The 21,326-nt window shown below is 42.3% G+C and overlaps 3 protein-coding genes across 4 annotated transcripts; 2 read left to right on the top strand and 1 right to left on the bottom strand.

Annotated features, from left to right (window-relative positions):
* Window positions 1-6: 6 nt before the first annotated feature.
* On the top strand, window positions 7-4,821 carry prdm12a (PR domain containing 12a). The gene is made up of 5 exons (XM_079480771.1): window positions 7-115; window positions 1,854-2,044; window positions 2,117-2,272; window positions 2,513-2,624; window positions 3,590-4,821. Exons 2-5 carry the CDS (start codon window positions 1,970-1,972, stop codon window positions 4,012-4,014), a joined length of 768 nt encoding a protein of 255 aa, XP_079336897.1. The 5' UTR covers window positions 7-115; window positions 1,854-1,969; the 3' UTR covers window positions 4,015-4,821.
* A 2,506-nt stretch (window positions 4,822-7,327) lies between these two features.
* Window positions 7,328-8,247, top strand: LOC306890206 (vasotocin-neurophysin VT 2-like; the record flags this gene model as incomplete). The annotated part of the gene is made up of 3 exons (XM_079449766.1): window positions 7,328-7,447; window positions 7,829-8,033; window positions 8,120-8,247. 3 exons carry the CDS (start codon window positions 7,328-7,330, stop codon window positions 8,245-8,247), a joined length of 453 nt encoding a protein of 150 aa, XP_079305892.1.
* Window positions 8,248-8,345: 98 nt separating this feature from the next.
* On the bottom strand, window positions 8,346-19,596 carry ythdc2 (YTH domain containing 2). Of its 2 annotated transcripts, XM_079479726.1 has the most exons (30): window positions 19,406-19,596; window positions 18,791-18,953; window positions 18,606-18,696; window positions 18,246-18,445; window positions 17,952-18,145; window positions 17,678-17,844; window positions 17,442-17,544; window positions 17,201-17,357; window positions 16,483-16,590; window positions 16,266-16,411; window positions 16,050-16,185; window positions 15,845-15,971; window positions 15,697-15,762; window positions 15,438-15,613; window positions 14,412-14,508; window positions 13,306-13,393; window positions 13,124-13,204; window positions 12,936-13,018; window positions 12,744-12,849; window positions 12,505-12,624; window positions 11,658-11,930; window positions 11,431-11,557; window positions 11,134-11,339; window positions 10,864-11,062; window positions 10,630-10,739; window positions 9,979-10,271; window positions 9,773-9,908; window positions 9,484-9,681; window positions 9,187-9,369; window positions 8,346-8,871 (listed from the first exon to the last, which is right to left on the bottom strand). In XM_079479726.1, the coding sequence occupies exons 1-30, from the start codon at window positions 19,589-19,591 to the stop codon at window positions 8,800-8,802; spliced, it is 4,392 nt and encodes a 1,463-aa protein (XP_079335852.1). In that variant the 5' UTR covers window positions 19,592-19,596; the 3' UTR covers window positions 8,346-8,799. The 2 variants fall into 2 exon arrangements, with proteins under 2 accessions (XP_079335852.1, XP_079335853.1); XM_079479727.1 differs by lacking the exons at window positions 18,791-18,953; window positions 19,406-19,596 and having other exon boundaries at window positions 8,402-8,871; window positions 18,246-18,440; window positions 18,606-18,643.
* Window positions 19,597-21,326: the final 1,730 nt, after the last annotated feature.

Below are 21,326 nucleotides of genomic sequence, written 5' to 3'. Positions count from 1 at the left end.
TTTCTGTACGGCAGGTGGAGAAATGTGCTCGGAGAACATCTCTGTGAGGACAAACAGAGTCTGAGTCCGAAAACTGCTTTCACTGCTGAAGTTCTGGCTCAGTCCTTCACTGGAGGTAAGACACAAACTTCTCACGCTTTCACCAGACAGCCTCATGTTTTATGTTCTCAAAAGAAAGTGACTATAAAAGTGAGCTTCATATCAACAAATGCAAGAATAACATGTATGTATATTTATATATGTTAATGTATGAAAGGCGATGTACAAAGAAATCATTATTATTTTAACTTTATCATTTTAGAAAAACATCATTTATTTTAAAAAGTCCTGTAAATTTTCGATCAGGACGATTAATTATAACCGGCTGGAGATCACATTATTTAAATGCTATTGATAATATGATACTGGATTTAGAAAATCTGCAATTTGGGCAATATTATTAAGCAGACAAATTTTTTTGGTAATTCAGGAAGATTTATTAAACATGGAATTTAACTTCGTGCGTTTGCAATTTTATTCGTTATTTATGGTAAACAAACGAATGAATAAATTGTGTGTAATTTGGATTTGTTGACATTATGTGTGTGTGTCCTGGGAACCGTCGGGATTGAGAAACTCACTGACGCGCAATGAATGGAGGAGAAAAGCGTGACCCTCCATTTACGCGTTATTTTACATGCAAAACAGAGGAGAAATAAAAGCAAAAGATGAAATGAAGTAAAGTCTCATCTTCGGTAATCTCTGCTGTCAGAGGGAATAAACTCGGTCGCCGGCGTTTGGGAAGAAAATTCTTCCCAAGATCTCGAGTCACCCTGATCTCTCCTTCAGCCTTTCCCACTTTGTCTCTTTTCTTTTGGCCCATTTAACCCGTTTAATGCGCTGAAAGACGCATTTACAGGGTTTGTTAGGCGTGTAACTGCTGTGGGCTGAATGCAGGAGGGTTTTAAATTCATTTGGTTAACTTTGTGCCTGACCTGAGAAAGGCAAAGAAAAGCTCGGAGCTCTATTGCGCATTCAGGAATCTCCGGACAGTCTCTTTTCCACTGTTGGCATCTCTGTTTCTCTCCATTAACACACCGTGAAGCTTTCATTCTGTCCCCATTCAATGCATGTCAACCATCTATAATCGTCTTTCCAGTTTTGTTTGCGAGGTTCCCGGTGCCTTTAAACAAGCCACGGCTTCATTCAGCGCACATTTATTGCAACAAAGTTCCTGAAAGGATAATGAATTTGGAATTAGTCGCTGGAGAATCATGAATATCGCTCTCCAGCAGAAAGAATGGAGGATTTCACCTCTTTTCTTCTGCATTTTGTTTTTGACCAATTCACACGTCTTTGATTCGGACATTAAATGCTGCGAGTGGATTTCAATGGGCCGTGAATGCGCTTTTTTCACTTTCCCTCCCCGACATTTCACGCCTTTTAATCCTCTTACGACGAGCTCATATTTCGTGACGAAAATAATAAAGCACTTCAAAACGAAGTCTTTTATTTCGTTCTCTGACATTTTATAATGCTCATTCGTACCAATAAAACCCTTTAATTGTGAAGTATTTTAATATTGCGATTGTTTATTCCCATTAAAGTGCATCTCCATAACGCGCGGGTTTCATGCAAATTAGCAAACATTTGCCATGTTTTTTGAATAAAGAAAATCTCAGTAAACCGCATTGCCACGGGTTGTTGGTTATGATAATAATAACATCAAATGTATGTTACATATTGCATTGCTAACGATATTATTATATGCAATCTTATACTGTAACCTAAATAGGAAAATTCATCTCTTTCAGTTGAACAGACAAATTAAACAAATACAAATGATTGATATTCATGGTGTTGGTCTCCTGCAGAGGTCCAGAAGCTGTCCAGTCTGGTGCTGCCCAGTGAGGTCATCATCGCTCAGAGTTCGGTCCCTGGAGAAGGTCTGGGGATTTTCTCCAAGACGTGGATCAAAGCAGGAACAGAGATGGGTCCGTTCACCGGGAGGGTCATCCCCCCTGAGCATGTGGACCTGCACAAGAACAATAACCTCATGTGGGAGGTGTGTGAACACAACCTCATTATTCTGCAAGCATCATCCCGTCACAATAATGAGCTTTAATTCTGCGTTCAGGTGTTCAACGAGAACGGGACCGTCCGGTGTTTCATCGATGCGAGTCAGGAGGAACAGCGCAGCTGGATGACTTACATCAAATGTGCCAGAAATGAACAGGAGCAAAACCTGGAGGTGGTTCAGATTGGCACCAGCATCTTCTACAAAGCTCTTGAGGTAAAACACCGCGTACATGTGCAAAAAACACAATCGAGCTGTTGAGGCCCATATAGATATTTCAGATTCTTCACAGCTTCTTATCAAAGGTAAAAGTTGAACTTTGTTGTAAAAAACATGATTGAAACACACACGATGGGCTTCATAGGATGACCATCAGGTTTCAGGATAATTTACAATCATTTAGGTTGCATATTATATTACTTGAAACATACAGAACATTTCTGTTCACTCTTACAGACCATTCCACCGGATCAGGAGTTGCTCGTGTGGTACGGAAATTCTCACAATACCTTCCTCGGTATTCCTGGAGTGCCGATCACAGAAGAGGAACAACACCGAAAGAGAAACGGTATGTGTGTGTGTGTGAGAGATTAAATGTTAAGCTGATCATAATCAGGACACTTTCAGGGATAATGTGACGATGCTTTCTTTCCTCGGGTGAGATTTATTGTTAAATTGGCCAGAGGTGAAGAGTTTTGAGGGCTTGTTATCTGTGAAATACACGAGCGACCTCTGCTGTTCACGTCCACTCACACATCTGAACACAAATAAAGGACAAGAGTTTATCGGTCAAATGAAATTCAATGTTATAGGGAATAACTGCATTATTTCCTTTAACAGAAGCTTTTATCCATTTTGACCCATGACTGACACAATGCTTTACAAATAGAGATATTTTGTGCCAAATAAAAGTGACGCAAACATTTATAAATAGGCCATGCACAATTTTTGTATACACAAACTGCATTTTTTGCACCTTGGAGTTTTCCGCGTTTTTAAATGAAGTTGAATGTTTAGTGTCTTTATTTCTCATTGTATATTTTTGGTTCCGTAAGTTTGGGTTCGTTTGTATGGGTACAAAAAGACACCCGTTTATTAAAGTGTACACATAGACATCTAACTCATTACCCATCCAGGTAACTCCTTTATTTGGTTAGAACCTACATTCATTCATTGCGTTAATTTGTTTAATTATTGTTTATTCCTAGAAGGTGACCAAACTAGACTTTTCAAATTATTATCAAATATCTCTTAAGAGAGTTAAAATAACCCGACGCACAGCCTTTATTTTTACATACATTACAAATATATAGAGACGTGTAATATGCCTATATACAAAAACATCATATAGCCTACAGCATTTATATGATATCCTATTAAAAAGTAAAGTGATCGATCGCACAAATCCCGTATTTCATCATCAGCACCTTCATCATCTTCCATCATTATGGGAATGTGCAGGTGTGTGGAGACCGCCATGACAAACTGTGTGAAATACATGAGTCTGACCAAATCCTTTATTCTCCTGTACAGACGACTCACACGTGTGTGATACAGCTGCACCTTCATCCCTGACCTCCTCCTCCTCCTCCTCTTCATCACGCATGCGCTGCGTCATCTGCCACCGCGGCTTCAACTCGCGCAGTAACCTGCGCTCGCACATGCGCATTCACACCCTGGACAAACCTTTCGTCTGCCGCTTCTGCAATCGTCGCTTCAGCCAGTCATCCACCCTGCGCAACCACGTGCGCCTCCACACCGGCGAGCGACCCTACAAGTGTTACGTCTGCCAGAGCGCGTACTCCCAGCTGGCGGGCCTGCGAGCGCACCAGAAGAGCGCCAGACACCGACCGACTGGCGCAAAGTCTGAGAGCGCGCAGCCGTCACCCCCACCGCCCCAAATGACACCCGTTTCACACCCTGCGCTCGTGCGTCACATCCCCACCATGGTGCTCTGAGAGCGCAGGATGAGATGAACACACACATTCAAGTGCACTTTAACCCCAGAGACCCAGCACACACCCCCCCCCTGCTGAAAACAATACAAACTCTTAATGGTTTCCATCTCAAATGCCTTTAAAACCAGTTCCCTTATGGAGTGTGTTCTTGGTCTATTCCAGTAGATTTTAATGGTGTTCTGTTGGTTCCCATTGCACCAATAAAACCCAACACATTACCAGCAGAGGTCTAAGGAAACCATTATTATTTCCATTAAAACCAATACAATTCCCCTTATCACTATTACATCCATTAGAATTGATGTGATGCTTTCTATTGTTTGTTTCAGCAGGGATGGGATCGTCTGATTTCAGTGCGATTTTACCAGCAATAAGAATCACTGCAATTTGTTTGTTTGGATCTGTGAAAAAACCCTGATATTCAAATTACTCGGACAAAACCTCACAAAATGCCTTAACACCCACTATGAACCCAAGAGCATCCTAAACTACAATCATTATGTCGTCCCATTAAAACTCATTTGGGTTTATTGTATTTCAGAGAGTCACGAAATATCACAATCGTGGGTTCAGGTGTAAAGTTTGATGAGCTGCACATCATGAGTATAAATCTAACAGAGATGTTTGTATATGATGTTCTTTGGTTTATTGTGACACAAACAGTGAATGCCATCGTGTTAGATGTGTTACTGTGTGCGTGGAGCAGAAGGTTCAGTAGCTCTGACTCAAACACATGCACATGTCAGTGTTTGTCAAATGTAAATACGTTTGTATTTTTGTCTATTGTAAATAAAAGATTCAAGTTGGCATGTTGTGCTGCTGTTTTGTTTGTGATTGAAACAGCGCCATCTGTCGGTCTCAGTCTGACATGCACGTGATGCTGTGGTGAGTGACTGATGCTATACAGTGATTTATTGGTAAATTAGTTTCCGACATACTGGTATTTAGAATTGACGAGGCTTCAGATCAAACAGCATCTTTAGTTGTAAATGTATATCACAGAACATTTCTCAATTCAACTGCATCATCGGTACACCAAAATCTCAAAGTGTTGACACTGTGAGAGTTAATTGGACCTCTTTAACACTGGCGATTTTGCTGTGCATGAATGTGGTCCTTAAAATATGCCAGAAAAACAATCTATTTTATTTTTAGTATGTTATTGATTCTTGTGTGAAATAATGTTTTTCTAGTCTGTAGATTTTTGTGTTGGTTGAGCATCTCTTTTGTAATTGCGTAAAATACATGACAGCAAAAAGATAACAACAAAACACCGTAAATGTCGTACAGGTGTGTGCAATCGCGATGTTAAACCTTAAAATGAAAACCATCCTGTACAGATTTTTTTACATTTACATTTAGTTATTTAGCAGACAATGCTTACAGATGAGGAAACATTGGAAGCAATTATAACAACAAAATACATAAGTGCATCAAAACTAGTCCATTAAAGCCTAGCACAGTATACAAAGCTTAGAATAGTGAGGTTAGTACAATTGTTTTTTCTTTAAAAAAAATAAAAAGACAGAAAATAATTGGAGGTTAAAATCAATCAGCAACATGGGATGGTTTTACTATAACTTGTTCTAAATTGTGGTTCAGTTTTGGTGTTATATCTTGATGATATATTTTCCAGTGTGTTTGCTGACGTCATACAGTGAGGACATTGTGTTTCTTCAGCAATACGTCTCAATTTAAACTATTAGTGTCTGTAATTGAGCTGTTTTGTTGCTCATTTTTTATAATTGTATTCATGAGTTTTTAATCGTGCTTCGACATTCATGTAGAGTGCTGATATATGAATATTAAATATTTTGGAGAGTTAAAGTAAAACAGTCCTGAATTGCATAAAATCATCTCAACAAACACAAATCACTTTTATTCTGTGACATTGAGACTTCTTGCTCTTTTGAGCAGTTGAACTTTGTGCCCTGTCACGTTTCATCTCTTCTGTGCATAATAATGACATGTTTAGTAACAAACTCTGAATATTCAAATCCATTAGCTCAGTTTTGATAGTAAATAACGCGACACGCACCGGATCTCACGCACAGAGAGCTCTCAACACATTAACACATCAACACATCAACTCTTCACTTACACCAGCATTAAAGGAGAAGTTCACATTAAAATAGGCCTGTTGACTTTCCAAAGTAGGCCTACTACTTTCCTACTATAGAAAGCCAATTTGGGCTTGTTTTGAAGTGAACTAATCCTTTAACACAACCCCTTGAACACTTGTCAGTTTATATACTTATTATTTATAAATATACTCATGTTCCTATTTAACATATTATTGCTCTTATACGCTGAGGTGCCACTGATGTTTTAAAGGGGTCATATGTCGCGAATACGTGTTTCTCTTTGGTGTGTTCTAAGTGGTCCGTGCATGTATTAGACATGTAAAATTGCAAAAATGTAAGTGTGAGAACAAAAGATGCATTTTATCTAAGCGAATGTCACCCAGACCTGCCTGAAACGCCTCGTGTAGCCACACCCACACAAATCTACATCAGTTTGTGATGTGATCCGACTGAGACCAAACAAATGTAAACGCACGTAAGTTGGGCGACCCGTCAGTACAATTGAAGAGAAACCTGATGTTCCAAATATGGCGTTACATTTCCGTTTTGAAACCTTAAATCGTGTATAAATAAAATCTAAAACAAACCATAATATTCGTTTTAGCTGTGTATATATTTGACAATAAACGACATTAAACATGAACATGGGCGACCTTATAAGTAACTGCAAAAAAATATTTTCTTATTAATTTTGTCTTGTTTTCCAGAACAAATATCTTCAATTGATCAATTTACCTGAAGAGCAAAATGACTTAGTCTTGTTTTTGAAAAAATGACTTAAAACAAGAAAAAAATGTTTGCAAATTTGGCAAGAAAAAAAAGACTTAATTTAAAGGGAAATTAAGATGTTCCCACACCACAAAAATGCACAATTTAGCTTTTATTTCAAGAAAACAAAACTTAATATCTTGTCATTGTGTTTCTCAAGAAAATGTACCTTGAAATAGGAATGTTTACTATTGGAAAACCTGGAGAAATCTTTTATATTTAAATATTTAATTCTGATCAAAAACTTTGAAACAGTTTAAAATAAATACATCATTTTAACTGTAAGAAAAGAACGTGATTGTCAGAGTGAAAATCTGCAGTAGGGTGTGTTTATGATGAAGTATTCCCAGGGGATTGTTTGTCATTGTAATGAGGTGTGATGACGCGTGATGTGTTCATATAAAGAGTGGAGCATCTGTGTGTGTGTGATGTACTGAAGGTTTCGCAGCATCAGAGTCGTGATGACTGAATCTGCTCTTCTTCTGCTGTGTGCCGCCGGACTTCTGTCGCTCTCCTCCGCATGTTACATCCAGAACTGTCCGAGAGGAGGAAAGCGCTCGCTGGACGCCGTAGCCAGACAGGTACGTCACACAATCCTGTCATCTACTCGCATAGGAAAATGTTATTGCTCACATGTTGCTTCTTTCATTTAGCTCAGGAGATTTGATAAAGTTTCACAAAAGTGTCAGAGGTTCCTCCTAAAAGTGCTTATGAGAAATGTTTGAGTTCATATTGAGATCTTCAGTAATATTGACTTTTGATTGCGGACGAGACAAATCTGAGCTCAGTTTGACACACTGTTGACGTCTCTTCTCAAACTCTCATGACAGACACATTTGTGAAACTTTATTTCTCAGGAGAAACATCTGAACTTTCAGCTAAACTTTCCACTTCCATGAATCTCGTTGATAATAAGAGAGTGATTTTCTCTGTGGTATGTGATGGTTTTCTGCTGTCTGTAGTGTATGACATGTGGTCCCGGTGATAAGGGCCGTTGTTTTGGCCCCAGTATCTGCTGCGGAGAGGAGATCGGCTGTCTCTTGGCGTCTCCGCAGACGCTGCGTTGTCAGGAGGAGGAATATCTCCCGTCTCCGTGTGAAGTCACAGGGAAACCCTGCAGCTCTGATGAGGGTCGCTGCGCAGCTCCGGGTCTCTGCTGTGACACAGGTCAGTGGAGTGGATGGGTTTGATGTCTGTTTCAGTGTCAATGATGCTTATCTTTGTGCTGAATCATCGATGCTCTTCCTCTCCAGAGGGCTGCATACTCGACCCAAACTGCGGCGATCGGTCGGAGCAGAGAGCGGGTTTTCTGAATGGGTCACCAGGAGAACTTCTGCTGCACCTTCTGCATGTGAGCAACAAGAAACCGAATCAACTCTGAACTCCCGACGCATCCACATCTGAATGAATCGACACTGTGTAATGCTCACCCATTCAAACCCTGAGGGGTGTAAATACTGTAAGAAATAATAAAAGCATAAATACTGCAGGAACTTTTGTAGTGTTGGTTTGACTCCAAGACAAAGATGCACAAAGAACACATCAGAGAACATTTTTATTGAAAATGACAATGAACATTCAATAAAAGTCAACGGATGAAAAACACCATAAACAACCAAATGGATTAAAGAACAACGCTAATGTGCAACAACCATTTTATAGTGAGTGTTGTGAGATATGGTGGTTGGTTAGAAAATGCTGAACAGACTGAATGAATCTTTACAGGAATCGTTTCAAACACAGATGAAATAAAGAGCTGATCAACTGAACTCACATTAAAAATACAATCAATGCATGAACTGAAACAAGACGCTATGTTTGTGCAAAGCCATCATAGACGACAGAAACGTTTGCACAGCAATTGAAATAATACCGGCCTTGTCATCTATCATCGGCTAAAAGAATTAGAAATAAAACATTTCATCTCTGACGTTCATGAGGTCCATGTGTCACACCTTTTGTCCCACAGCTCCAGCAGTTGACTTCCAGTCTGAGATTCCAGCTCCTGTAACAAACACACAACACCCCTCTGAAGTACACGAGCACAAACACACATCATCACAAGTACACAAAGACAAGTGCAAACACTCAGGCTGTGTCCCAAACAGCGCCCTAGACCCTGATATAGTGCACTTTCTGAGGGGACATCCATTTCTAGTGTTGTCCGGATTCACAGTGGACATTCATGAGTGCACTCATTCAATCCCATGATGCATCAAAATAACACAGGTACAACCGAGATATATGTAGGGAATAGTGAATGAGGGTATAGGGGGCCATTTGGGGCACAGCCCGAGCGTTTTTCTACCCCGACCCTCACCTGACCATCCCGGCTGATCTGAACTCTCTTGTTGTCGTTCCACGGGTTCAGCAGCTGCTGCGTGTGCTGGAAGGGAAGAATCTCTTTACACACCCACTCCACACTGAACACGCCCCCCAAACCGGCCGATCCCCAGTCCAGACATCTCTCACTGCTGATCTCTGACGTCATGCGGGCGTAACCCTGTCACACGACACAAATACAACAGCGGCTTTCAGAGACAATTTACTTGTGTCAAGCACCCCGAAAAAGAAAAGCTCTAGGGGTGATATGGACAGCATCAGTGTGAAAAAGCACCTGGAAGTGTCCGGATCCCTGCACGGAGAAGACAAGGAAGACGGCGCTGCTCTCCAGAAAGGCTCGGTTCAGTTTCTGCTCATTGTTCGGTGTGGTGGACCAGATGCATCTCTGCTGAGACAGCTCGATGTTCTTCATGTTGCTGCTCTTTAAGATGAAGTATCTCACCGTCGCTCGCGTCTGTCTCGGCGACGAGCCCTACATCACATCAACACAAAGCCAGATTACACAATGGTACGGCATAACTTTTATCTTTCTGCGCACGTGTCACAGGGACGTGAGCAGATACCTTCAGAGTGGACAGAGACGAGGGGCTGTGAGCGCTCTTAAAGGGCAAGAGTTCCTCTCCCTGACACTTCGATTGATAGATGCTTTTCTCTCTGTGAGACTTGGGCAGCGACACGCGAGACGTCGTACGAGGTGATCTGAAAAACAAACTCAGGGACGTCACAACGGCATCACCTGACCTCGCAACAGTAATGAAAGGTCACTCGCCTGTCCGGGCTGCTCAGCTCATCAGCTTCCTGCTGCGGGTCAGTCGTGCTCCAGCGGCCTGTGCTCCTCCAGCACGAGTTCTGCGGCGTGTCATCAGAGTTCATGGGTCGAGGTCTCTGTCCGATGCCGGTGGGCTGCTGAAGACCGCTCGCCTGTTCTTCAACGGACAGCACTGACACCAGCGTATGGATGGTGGCCTCGTCCAGCTGAGAACCAGCTTTAGTCGGCGCTCGGATTCTCCTTAAAAATAAACTCTGCCAGCGCTGTCTGAGTCCGAACACCAGATCGGCCGTCTTGCACGTGATGAGAGGAGACAAAAGCGTTACTGTGAGAGACACATTGTGCTCTAGACGGGTGTAAGTCTATCAAAACTAGGGATGTAATGATTCACCGTGAGCCGGTTGAAAATCTATTATAATATGTGAGGATTCAAGCCGGTTGAGATGTTGTTTGAATCGCAATACATGTTTTGAAGGGCCCGCTGTGCAAACTTGGTAAAGGTGGATATTCTGATATTTCTTAAAAATGTCAAAGTTAGGAAAAGCACAGAGAGTCGTTGTTTGTTTTAATTAAAGAGACTGTCTTAATTGTTACGTCCCTATTTGAATGATGGAGACAGAAAACGTCTCTGTTTCAGAGTTGCTCTCTTACCTCCTGATCCAGATTAAAATTCAGCCAGTCGTCAATCTTAATGTGAGTCCGATGTGAACCGGACCGATCCTCCATCTCACTGTCACTGCTCTCATTTACACCATCGACACCTGCCGCATACGTCATTTACAGTGAACCACAGACGGTTTAAAACTTCATATCACACGACATAAGCAATATAAACAAACACGGGGGCGGAGCATCTCAAGCTTTCACAATTCAGCAATGATGTACCTCCTCTGTGAGCCGTGGACTCCTGTATAGCAGAGTTCGGGAGTTTCGCACATCCTCCAAATAAAGCCACGGTCAGCGGCGTGACGGCCGAGCAGCACCTGACGCTGGCGATCCTGTGAGCTCGTGTCATCTCGTCATAAATCAGCCAATCGGTGGGCAGAGATTCCACTGCTGCGGTCTGACCGTTGGCTGGAGGAATCTGGGTTTGACAGAAGAATAGTTCAATACCGACGTGACACAGGACGGGAGAGGGTTTTGTGGCTCACCGACCTTCTTGTACTGGGGTTGACTCAGGATGGAGGTCGGGTGAAATCGGACCTTCTTCTCTTTGGAGCCCATGAGGGTGAGGTTGTCGCGGTTCATGTGGATCAGGTTGGGATACATGCCAGCGACCAGCGCGGCCTTCACCACGGCCCAGTTCTCAGAGTTCAGATTGACATCTCGAATGTCTCCGCCTCCACGTGCTCGTACGAAACCTGTGTGAGCAAACAAAGCGGGGTGAAGCGAACACACAAAACACATCAAGGTTTAGATCGAATGGCTAAAAGCGTCTGTGTCTGACATCACCTGTGGCTCTCAGCTGTCCCAGGAGCTGCGTCCTCATCCCCACGATGATCTCCATGGTGGCCTGCGAGAGGAAGTTCTTCTCACAGAAAGCTCTTTCCCAGCCATCGCTGCGCGCCTTCTGCCAAGCCTGTATCTCCAGAACAGCATTAAATCAATCAATGAGCACCTCGATAGAGTTGAGCATCAAGTCGTCTTAATTCTGAAGCCTTCAGAGTCTTTAAGCTCACCTGAAACGCTCTGAGAAGAGCCATGTGATCGCTGAAGGTGTTGGCACAGAAGCGTTTGCGGCACACCATGGCCATTCGCTTCTGAGAGGCCTGCGAGGGCAACACAAACGGCTCTCTGTGTGCCAGCGTGCATGCTATGGTAAGGATGGGATCCAAACACTTCAGAACCACAGCGCACAGCACCATCTTCCCCAGATGAGGCTCGACGGGCAGGTCAGCGAGGTGGCAGCCCAGCTCGGTCAGGTTCTCCCAAGGGTCCATGGCATCGATGGTCTGAGGTGAAGAAGACGAGAATGGAGTCAAACGTGATGGACAGAAATTCCAGTAGGACTCCAGATAGATTGAAAAAAAATTAGCTTCAGGCATTTAGCTGCTAATATCAATTTAATTGACATCGCAAGGATTTTACCATTTGTGTGAGAATGTAAATGAAAAGATGGTGCCCATGTGTGTGGCACGCCTTCTGCGTCTTTTAGTTTACCCACGTCTATGTGGTTGTGGCTGCTTTTATGAAGTCGTCTTTATGACCGTCAAATGCTTTTAAATCCGTGAACCTCTGTTGAAGTGCTACATAATCAAACTCAGAAAGGACCGCGGCACTGCATCGCTTGTGGCTGCATCGCTTACCAAAGCGCAGTAAAAGACGGGCTAAGCGTGCCGTCAAGCTCAAGATTCTGCTTCGGACAAGCAAAGAGTTGAACACTAGGCTTGACCGATCTACAAGGGAAGGTGATTGTAATCGCTCCTACATCTGCAGTTCAACTACAGGTGCTTAAGCTTACTCATTCTCCCCAGCATGGGGATCAACGGCCGATGGGGAAGTGCCGTGGTTAAATGAGTGTCTGACCTTCAGCATCTGTACAGCGTTTTTAACAGCGTGCAGGTGTGGCGGTTCAGGTGCTTTAGATAGGAACTCAGCGATGGAGCAGGAGACGGGAGCCAGAAGTTTAGTGTGCAGACAGAGCTCCTGAAACACAGACAGAACAAACACTTCACCTGAATGTGAACTTTCTGTGTGCAGAAAATACCCAATGACCACCATTGCCTGGAAAACGTCAGTATAAGTGTAGGTTTGTGTGTGTGTACCTGCAGTGGCATGCGCAGCAGTTGAGGAACCTGATGTTCCAGCATGTTATTAAACCTCAGACGACTGAAGAGATCAAAACAGATTCCTGGTCTACAGCGACCCGCTCTACACAACAAGCAACCCGTCACAACAAAACCTGTAATATTCAACAAAATACCAAAATATAGAAATGGCTATATAAGATGACCCACCTGCCCTTTCTCTGCAAAGAACTTGCCTTCGATATCCAAACCATCTTTAGCATGGTTACATTATTGAGAGCATCGTAGGCTTTCTGTGGAGAAACACACACAGTCGTGACTAGAAATAATTTCGCAAACCTTTGACACCAAATGATAACTAAATGCAGCATAAAGCAATGTGGACAAGAGTGACAAACCTCTTTCACTTTCCCCGAGTCAATGACAAAAACCACGTCATTGACTGTGATGCTGGTCTCTGCGATGTTAGTGGACAGAATCTAAATGGAGGACAGATAGACATTTGCATAGGGTTCACAATAAAAACAGCAGAGGGAGGGTTGTGCGAGCTTTGTGAAAAGTGAAAGAGAGAGTTACGCACTATTTTGCGAACGCCTTTAGGAGTGTTCTTCAGGACTTTCTTCTGGTCTGATGTTTGCATGCTGGAGTGCAGAATGAACACCTGCAACCTGTGAACATTTACATTGCTCTCATGCTATGTATTTTTCCGACAAATGCTGCGTTCGAGACAACTCGGGTTTCGGATATTATCACGTAAAATATGCGACTTCAGACCTCAATCCGTTCCAGTCAACCACGCATCACATTTGAATGTTACCACGTGCTGACGTTCATAAACATTTGTTGAAAAACAATTTTTGGATACATTAACGTCCATGTTCATACATATGACGTGTTGTAAAAAAAGTTTAAAGTTTATGGTTCACATAAGGTTGCGAAGAGCTAGCCGCCATCTTGGCCGTGACGTGAAATGACGCGTCTCGGTGAGGTCGGGGTTGATCAATCTGCCCTGAGTTCAGAGGTCGGATAAACGACTTTGTTTGCCGTTCCAGATGTTCATTTCCGGGATTGAGGTCGGCAATAACCGAAATCCGAGTTCTCTCGAACGCAGCTTCAGACCAACTCTTTTTTTTGTTCAGATGCAACCAAAAAAACAAGACAGGAACGAGTGATGTTAAACAATAACATATTAAATACACAATGGAAACACATTTATCCTCAATCAGATCCCAAATCATCTTCCTCCCGACACTGTTCCACAACGGATGTTCTATCACTTTATATACAGATGATACGGAAAAGCTTTCATTTGACCTTTAAAAGGATTTAGCTAAGCTTTTTTAAAGAGACAATTCAAACAAAAAAATTTTTTCATCATTTACTCACCTTCAAGTTGTTCTAACACATAGGAAGATATTTGTAAGAATGTCAGAAACCAAACAGATCTCATTCCCCATTAACTGCCACAGTAGGGAAAATAAATAATATGGGAGTCAATGGGGGATGAGATCTGTTTGGTTTCTGACATTCTTACAAATATCTTCCTTTGTGTTCAGCAGAACAAAGACATTTTTAGAGGTTTGGAACTGATTGGTACAGGGTGGGTAAATGATGACAGAATTAACATTTTTGGGTGAACTGTCCCTTTAAGTTAACATCAAATACAAACTGTGAAATTAACCATACTTTTGCTGGAGGTCTGTAAATGTTTTATCATCGTAGACAATACGATCTCGTAGAGAGACAATCTCATCATAGCCTGGAAGAAATATCAACACGGCACCTGAGAACAAAACACAGAATAAAAGATGAGCACAGAGACACCACTGAGAAACAAACAGTATAGTGTACATCAGGTCTTCAACTACTTTTCTTTGAGGGCCAGACTCAATAAGTATAAATAGGACGCGGGCCAGTTGTTTTACCATATCCTCATTTCTTCTATTATTTATCACATTTTGTCCCTTTCATAATGTTTTTGTTGCTGTTACTTTTAGATCATATATTAAAACATGCAGTCAGACATTGCATATTTAGTTAAAAGGGATATTGTCTTTTACATTTAATTTTATATTCCTTGATACATTAGTTTACCCAAAAATAAAATTGCTGTTAATTTACTCACCCCCTGTCCAGACAAGATGTGGGTGGCATTGTTTTAGACATGTATGAATATATTTGGTTGAAGTGATCAAAGTCAAATCAATGAAAGTCAAAACCACTAATACATTCAGCACAAAAGTAATTACATTAAGGCATTTGGTAGATGCTTTTATCCAAAGCGACTTACACAGCATTATCCTATACATTTTACATATGTATCTGCAGTCCCCTGAGATCCAAACCACAACCTTGCGTTGTTGACGCAATGCTCTTACCACTGAGCTAAAGGAAAGCTGCCCCTGCCCCTTGTGACGTTATTATCTCTGGCATCTTATAAAACAAATCAGTTGATCTGTGCAAATCGCTTTATAAGACGTCAGTATCGTTATGAATATTACTTTTGTATTGACTGTATTAGCGTTTTGGAGTTCAAAGCACACCACTCTTAAAGTCTCTGAAATGTGAAGGTTGACTAGCCGTGGTGTAAATTATTAAGTGTTTGATTTTATATCATTAATATTCACGAGACACGTCTCTGATTTGATCTCATCTGAAGAGATCATCTATATACGGTTTATATGACTGTAACTTTATGTGTGATGGTCTGACCCTCATCTGAACTCTGGCAGATGTTGAAGAGCAGATGTAAGATGAGGTCCAGATCGACTCGCTCGTCGTCAAAGCTGTGATGATACGCTTTGAGCAGCTCCTGGTCTTCAGAACTCAGATCAGATGCGCTCTGAACCAGAGACGACTCGTCCAGCTGACCCGCTTCAACACACCATCTGTACAAACACACCAGAAGATCTAAGCCGCCAGGCGGTTTCTCAAATCATGAAGTGTATTTTGAGACAAGCGCAGCGCTCACATGTGAGATTCCAGGAGGTCTACAGCCTCGGGTTGATTGAAGTGTTTGGCCCAATCGAGAGCTGTCCTGCAATAAAGAAAACACACTGTCCAGAACGCACATACGGAGAAAATGAAAAAAAAAAAATCGTGTTGATCGACGTTCTTACCAGCCGTTGGAGGCTTTGATGTTGACGTTGGCACCCATACTCAAGAGCTGCTCCATCTGACTGAGAAATCCTCTCCCCGCGGCCGCCATCAGAGGAGTGACGCTGGTCTCGCTGTGTCTGTAATCCACTGAGAGAACACAACCAACGATCACTACAATAATCATCAACCTTCAAAGAAACATCACGACGTGAAGGAGCTCAATACCGCTGATGTTCTCATTCAGGATGAGATTGAAGAGCTGAACGAAGCCATCCGAGTCTTCCTTCAAGAAAATGTTAGAGATGCAGGCGTCCATCTCCTTGAGCAGCCACGGCTCCAGCGTCGCCGCATCCTTCTCGCTCTGTACACAGATGTTAGAAAAACAATCAGCAACGAAACACAAAAGTCTCTTGAAATCATTGCGGGTTTGTGTAAAAATACCATCTGGCTGAAGACGCTGTCTCCTCCATCATCCAGGAGGTCTTCCTCCTTCAGGACACATGCGGGCGTCTTTTCCCTCTCGCGCTGTCTGACCGGCGTCTGAGGGGCGTCACACCACTCCGTCAAAGATGTCTGCTGTCTCGCCTCTGTACAAACATCAGACTGAATAACAGCACACAACATCGCTCAACTGCAAGCGCTGATTCGTTCCCGTTACCTTTCTGCACCTCCTTGGCGTATTTCTTCATTTCTTTGTTCTTGTAGCCTGTCGTCCTGAGGATGTCTTCTAGGAACAGCTGCTTGACATCATAAGGACAGCCTTTGACTTCAAACGCAACAAAAACACACATTAACGTCAACATACGATGCAAGCGTTCACCTTTGATGTTTTAATCCTTTAATGTTCACACCAAACGCAAACAATCACAATCCACGTTCTTTATTTCTGTCGGGAACCGTTTGTTATATAAAACTTGACGGACCGTCAAACAGTAGGTATTCCGAGGAGCTATTCACGCGAATGTCTCGCTTGAGTTAAAATCTGTGGAAGATGCACGTTCATGGCAATCGCGATGCCTGATTCATGTCATTCGCATCACCTGCCGCTCTTTATTACTTGCGGGAAAAGTTTGCGTGAGTATTTTCGCATGGGTGACGTGAAATACATCACACAATGGGGAGTGTTTTCAACAGTAGGTGTCAATGAGTTCTTCGCACAAATTTCTCTCTTGAGTAGAAATCTTAAAATTTTCGTGGAAGAAAAGTTTGAGGCGTGTTGGCATCAATCGCGACACCCGAATGAGTCATTCGCATCGCCTGCCGCGAGTTTATTCGCGTCTTTGCATTGACTTTGTATGGAATTTACGCACACAAAACACTTAATTCACGCTTGGTTTGTACCCACTACCAGCATAAGATATTTTCATGTGACTTACTGTAAACAACAGGACAGCCTTTGAAGTATCTTGCGAACAGGGTGACGTCCAGAGCGGCGCTGGATAGGATGAGTTTCAGCGAGGGCATCTTATGAAGCACATCCTTCAGCTTAGTGAGCAAGAAATCGGTCAGACCGTCACGCTCGTGTACTTCATCCTACGGAGCAGAAACAACGGTTCTCTTCATGATGATTTAACAAAACCTCTTTAAACGCCGACCGCGATCCAGAGAAACACTCACCACTATGATGTGAGTGACGGTGGACAGGGCGTCGTCTCCGGCCATCAGCGTTCGCAGCAACACTCCACTGGTGCAGAATGTCAGAAGAGTCTTGGGAGAAACTCTAGACACCAGCATAAAAGAAAACACGAGCATCATTAGACGGTCACAAATTTACTTAAAAAGAACTGTATATTCTTTCCTGGGAATCAAACCCAAAAGCAGTCTGCTGCTAATCATTAGCTTTAACGCAGCACCTGCTCTCCAGACGGATCTGATAGCCGACAGTCTGTCCGATCTTTTCTCCGCGCTCAGCCGCCACGCGCTCTGCTACAGCGATGGTCGCCAGTCTCCTGGGCTGAGTGCAAAAGATCCGACAGGGAATCCCGTTCCGGCTGCTGTCGTCCAGGAGAAACTGAGGGATCTGACAAACAAACACACATCTGAGGTCAGCTGATGTCAATCACATGACATACTCACAAAAATATATCGTTGTATTTAAGAGACAAAAACTGAAAAAGCAGTTCTCACCTGTGTGGTTTTACCCGATCCTGTCTCACCCAAAACAAGCACAACCTGGTTCTCTTTGATGGTCTGCACGATCTCCTCCTGTCGTTCATACACAGGCAGCCCTCTCCGAAAACCGTCCAGTTCAGATGGACTGCGCTTCTGAGGAACCTGAGAAATCCCGTGACTCAGTCGACCGCTGGTTCTGTTCTTACTGTCTGGAGGAAAGAGATCAACCGCACAACTGACACTAAGCACTGACAAAAGCGAGACAAGTGTGACTCATCATGGGATCGGCTGCACCTGATAGAGACTCACCGCTACCATCTGGAGATGTCAAGACGGCTCTCTCTGTCTGCGGCAGCAGTTCCGTGCGCTCTTTACCGGTGATGGGAAATCTCTGCAGAAGGTTCCGCACCACGTGTTTGGAGTTGTGAGTGAGGTCACACGTCATGACAGAGCGAGCCATCTCTGTGCCGTCTTTCTTCCTCACTGAGAGATATCGACCGGAGCCTTTTCTGCAAAAAACGTTTAGAAGACGTTGCTGACAACTCCAGTGTTTAGACTAGTGTAGGGTTCTGCTACCTGACCCGAGAACAGCCTATAGACATTCTAAACCTAGAGATGTTGGACTTTGGTTTTGACTCAGGCTTGCAATATTTGACGTCTTCATCGTACCCTCTGCTTTTGGAAATGTAACCCAGGGATTGAGCGAGCCGATGAATGAACGCTCTCTCGGTGTTGGTGAGGGAAGAAGGAAAATCCAGCTCTGAAAGACAAAACAAATTCGAGTCAAACCAAAGGAGGATTAGAGCGAGAACGTGTTCAACGCTTTGAACTCAATGACGTGACGCCTTTCCAACCTTTCTCATCGCCGTTCTGAAACCTCTCCAGTGCGATATTGACAGCGATTTTAACCTCTTCATCGATCCTGATGTCTTTAAGGCCTTTGGCTTTCAGAGCACTCGTCTGTTTAGATGCACTTTTGTTTGATTTCGAGGTTGCACTGGCCCGGGACATTTTACTCTGTATGGAAGAACATACAGTCAATTATCTTGAACGACAAACTCCAGAATAATGTATATATATATATATATGTATATAGGTTTATTAATTACATCTTCATTGTACAAATATGGTGACAGTGAGAGAAGTGGCTTCATAATACAGCTCATGAATAACAGAGATATAACGTTTGTTTTATTCAATTTAAGGCTTATTCAGTCAATCCATACACGAGTTGAGGGACAATTTGTAATCCCTGTAATATAACGAGACTGATGTAAGATAAACAAATTAACTCAAACATCAAACACACGACTGACATAATAATAACGATCAGAAATATTCAGTGTTTTAATATAAACGATCGTTAATGTTGTGTTTTGTGACAGAAATCTGAGTCGCACGAGCATTATTAGCATGGACACCGTTTTTTACAGCATCAGTTTGAATTGTTCCCTCAGGTGAAATCTTACTTGTTTGAGGTCCGTAAGGAGGCCAGATGATGAAGATGACGATGATGAGGAATGAAGTTGTGTTCTTCTGTCGCAGATGTTTGTGTTCGCCTGTGTGCAGTGAAACGAAACTGCGACTGCGATCATGCAGCGGCTCTTTCTGCGCAATGCGCATGCGCGACGGCTCCGGACAGATCTACACAGCATCGTACCGTCGTAAGGCGCGTCCCACGTGACTACAGGATTAGCCCTGTGCTAGCGCAAAAGCAAAGCAGTTTGTATAGTTGGGTTTTTACCAAATGCTAACAGCACTTATATTAACATGTGGTGGTTCACATACCCATGCGAGGTCTCTCTTGAAGTTTTTAAAGCATGTTTTATTTTCAGTGCATGAGTCGGGTAACTTAAGTGCCATTTTCAGGATGGTCACATCCATATTCCTCATAAATGGGAACATGACAATTTGTTTATAAGTAAATAAAGTGTTTTATGTTCCGGAATCCCTTCTCCGGTTGTTGTGTATTTTTGCATTTTAATTCACAGAAATCCTACAAAGTTTGTTTACGTGTCCTTTATTGTCACATCCATAACGCATGTTTATTTCCGATTCTTTTAAATAAAAACTTGAGCTTATACCGACATTTTTCTGATGTTTAAACTTTATCAATAAGGGTTTAGTAAAATATAAAGAAATTGTTCAGTGTATTGCTAACAAATACATTCTCTGAGTGTTTTTATGTCACATCCATAACGCATAATGTCACGTCCATAACACTGGAACTGCCCACTTCACTTCTCACGAGTTGGATACCAGGGATCTCTTAAATATTGAATAACATGTTTCAAGAACCATGTTTTACCTTCTGATTGCTCTTTTCTGATGACTTATTCGTACATATCTGTATATTTTATAAAATGTGCATATAAATAAATATTTAATTTTGGATCATTTTCACTCATTACATGTCAAAATCATGCTGATATATTTAGAATCAAATTTTCTAAACAAAATCGTACTTTCAACTCTCAGAACAAATCAAACTTTCAAGAGATTCAAAGACGTAACGTTGGCCTATAGATAATGTTGTTTACTAAATAAAACAATAAGACATGTCCATACAGAAAGATGTTGAATTTATTGTTAAAATAGCTGTAGCTTAGTATTGCACTAAAACTCACAAATATAGTCAAGACCACTGCCGTCAAGAGAAATATAAAATAGTGTCTATTGTTCAACATCATTTGTATTATTAAAAGCACTAACAGACGGAAACTATAGACATTTCATATAAATAGTCTCTGATTTCAGAGAATTACCAGTTTCAACAAAGTATTGTATTTTAAGAGGGTTCTACTATATACAGGTGTCTAGGTGTCCCATCAGACATCACAATGTTCATCTCAGTCACTGTGAAGGACGCTTTTCCAGTCCCCTTGTGTTCGTATGCTGAACGGAAGCCGTTTCTGACGTCTCCATTTGGCCCTTCGGTTTTTAAACCACACCTGAAGTAAACAAAATAAATGCATTAAACCACACAAACAAGGTGTCAGTACTGTTTGACTTAACACATCTTAAACCGAGCATATTAAAGAATAAATGTTTTGTGATTTTTAAGGTCCTACTTTGGTTTATGGTGTGTCCAACAACAGGTTTACGTACATAGAACACTTTCATTTTCTAACGATAATGATCTCACTTCTTGACTGACTCTCAAATGATTCATTCGGCAATTCATCCGTCTAATCCCCTCCTTTCGGTCAGTCTACTCTGATCTGATTGGTCAGATGTCCTAGTCTGCTGTGATTGGTCTACCACGTATAGCATCGCAGTGACGCAAATGGAACGTGTGCGAGCATTACACCGAGTGACGCAGATGTGACCCGGAACTGAAAAGATCACGACAGACGACTCGTTCGCTTGATTCAGCGTCGACTACTTTTT

Source organism: Barbatula barbatula, assembly GCF_947034865.1.
Source record: "Barbatula barbatula genome assembly, chromosome: 2".
Classification (NCBI taxonomy): domain Eukaryota; kingdom Metazoa; phylum Chordata; class Actinopteri; order Cypriniformes; family Nemacheilidae; genus Barbatula; species Barbatula barbatula.
Note: the sequence above shows the minus strand (reverse complement) of the source record. Positions and strands in the feature narration are given on the sequence as shown.

Excerpts from the sequence above, each read along its gene's own strand:
- ythdc2 (XM_079479726.1), bottom strand. The coding sequence starts at position 19,591 with ATGCTGTGTAGATCTGTCCGGAGCCGTCGCGCATGCGCATTGCGCAGA. Across the intron at positions 17,845-17,951 it reads GATCGGGTAAAACCACACAG|ATCCCTCAGTTTCTCCTGGA; the intron begins GTGAGAACTGCT and ends TTTGTTTGTCAG. Across the intron at positions 16,412-16,482 it reads CGCCAAGGAGGTGCAGAAAG|AGGCGAGACAGCAGACATCT; the intron begins GTAACGGGAACG and ends ATGTTTGTACAG.
- prdm12a (XM_079480771.1), top strand. The coding sequence starts at position 1,970 with ATGGGTCCGTTCACCGGGAGGGTCATCCCCCCTGAGCATGTGGACCTG. Across the intron at positions 2,045-2,116 it reads ACAATAACCTCATGTGGGAG|GTGTTCAACGAGAACGGGAC; the intron begins GTGTGTGAACAC and ends TTCTGCGTTCAG. Across the intron at positions 2,273-2,512 it reads TCTTCTACAAAGCTCTTGAG|ACCATTCCACCGGATCAGGA; the intron begins GTAAAACACCGC and ends TCACTCTTACAG.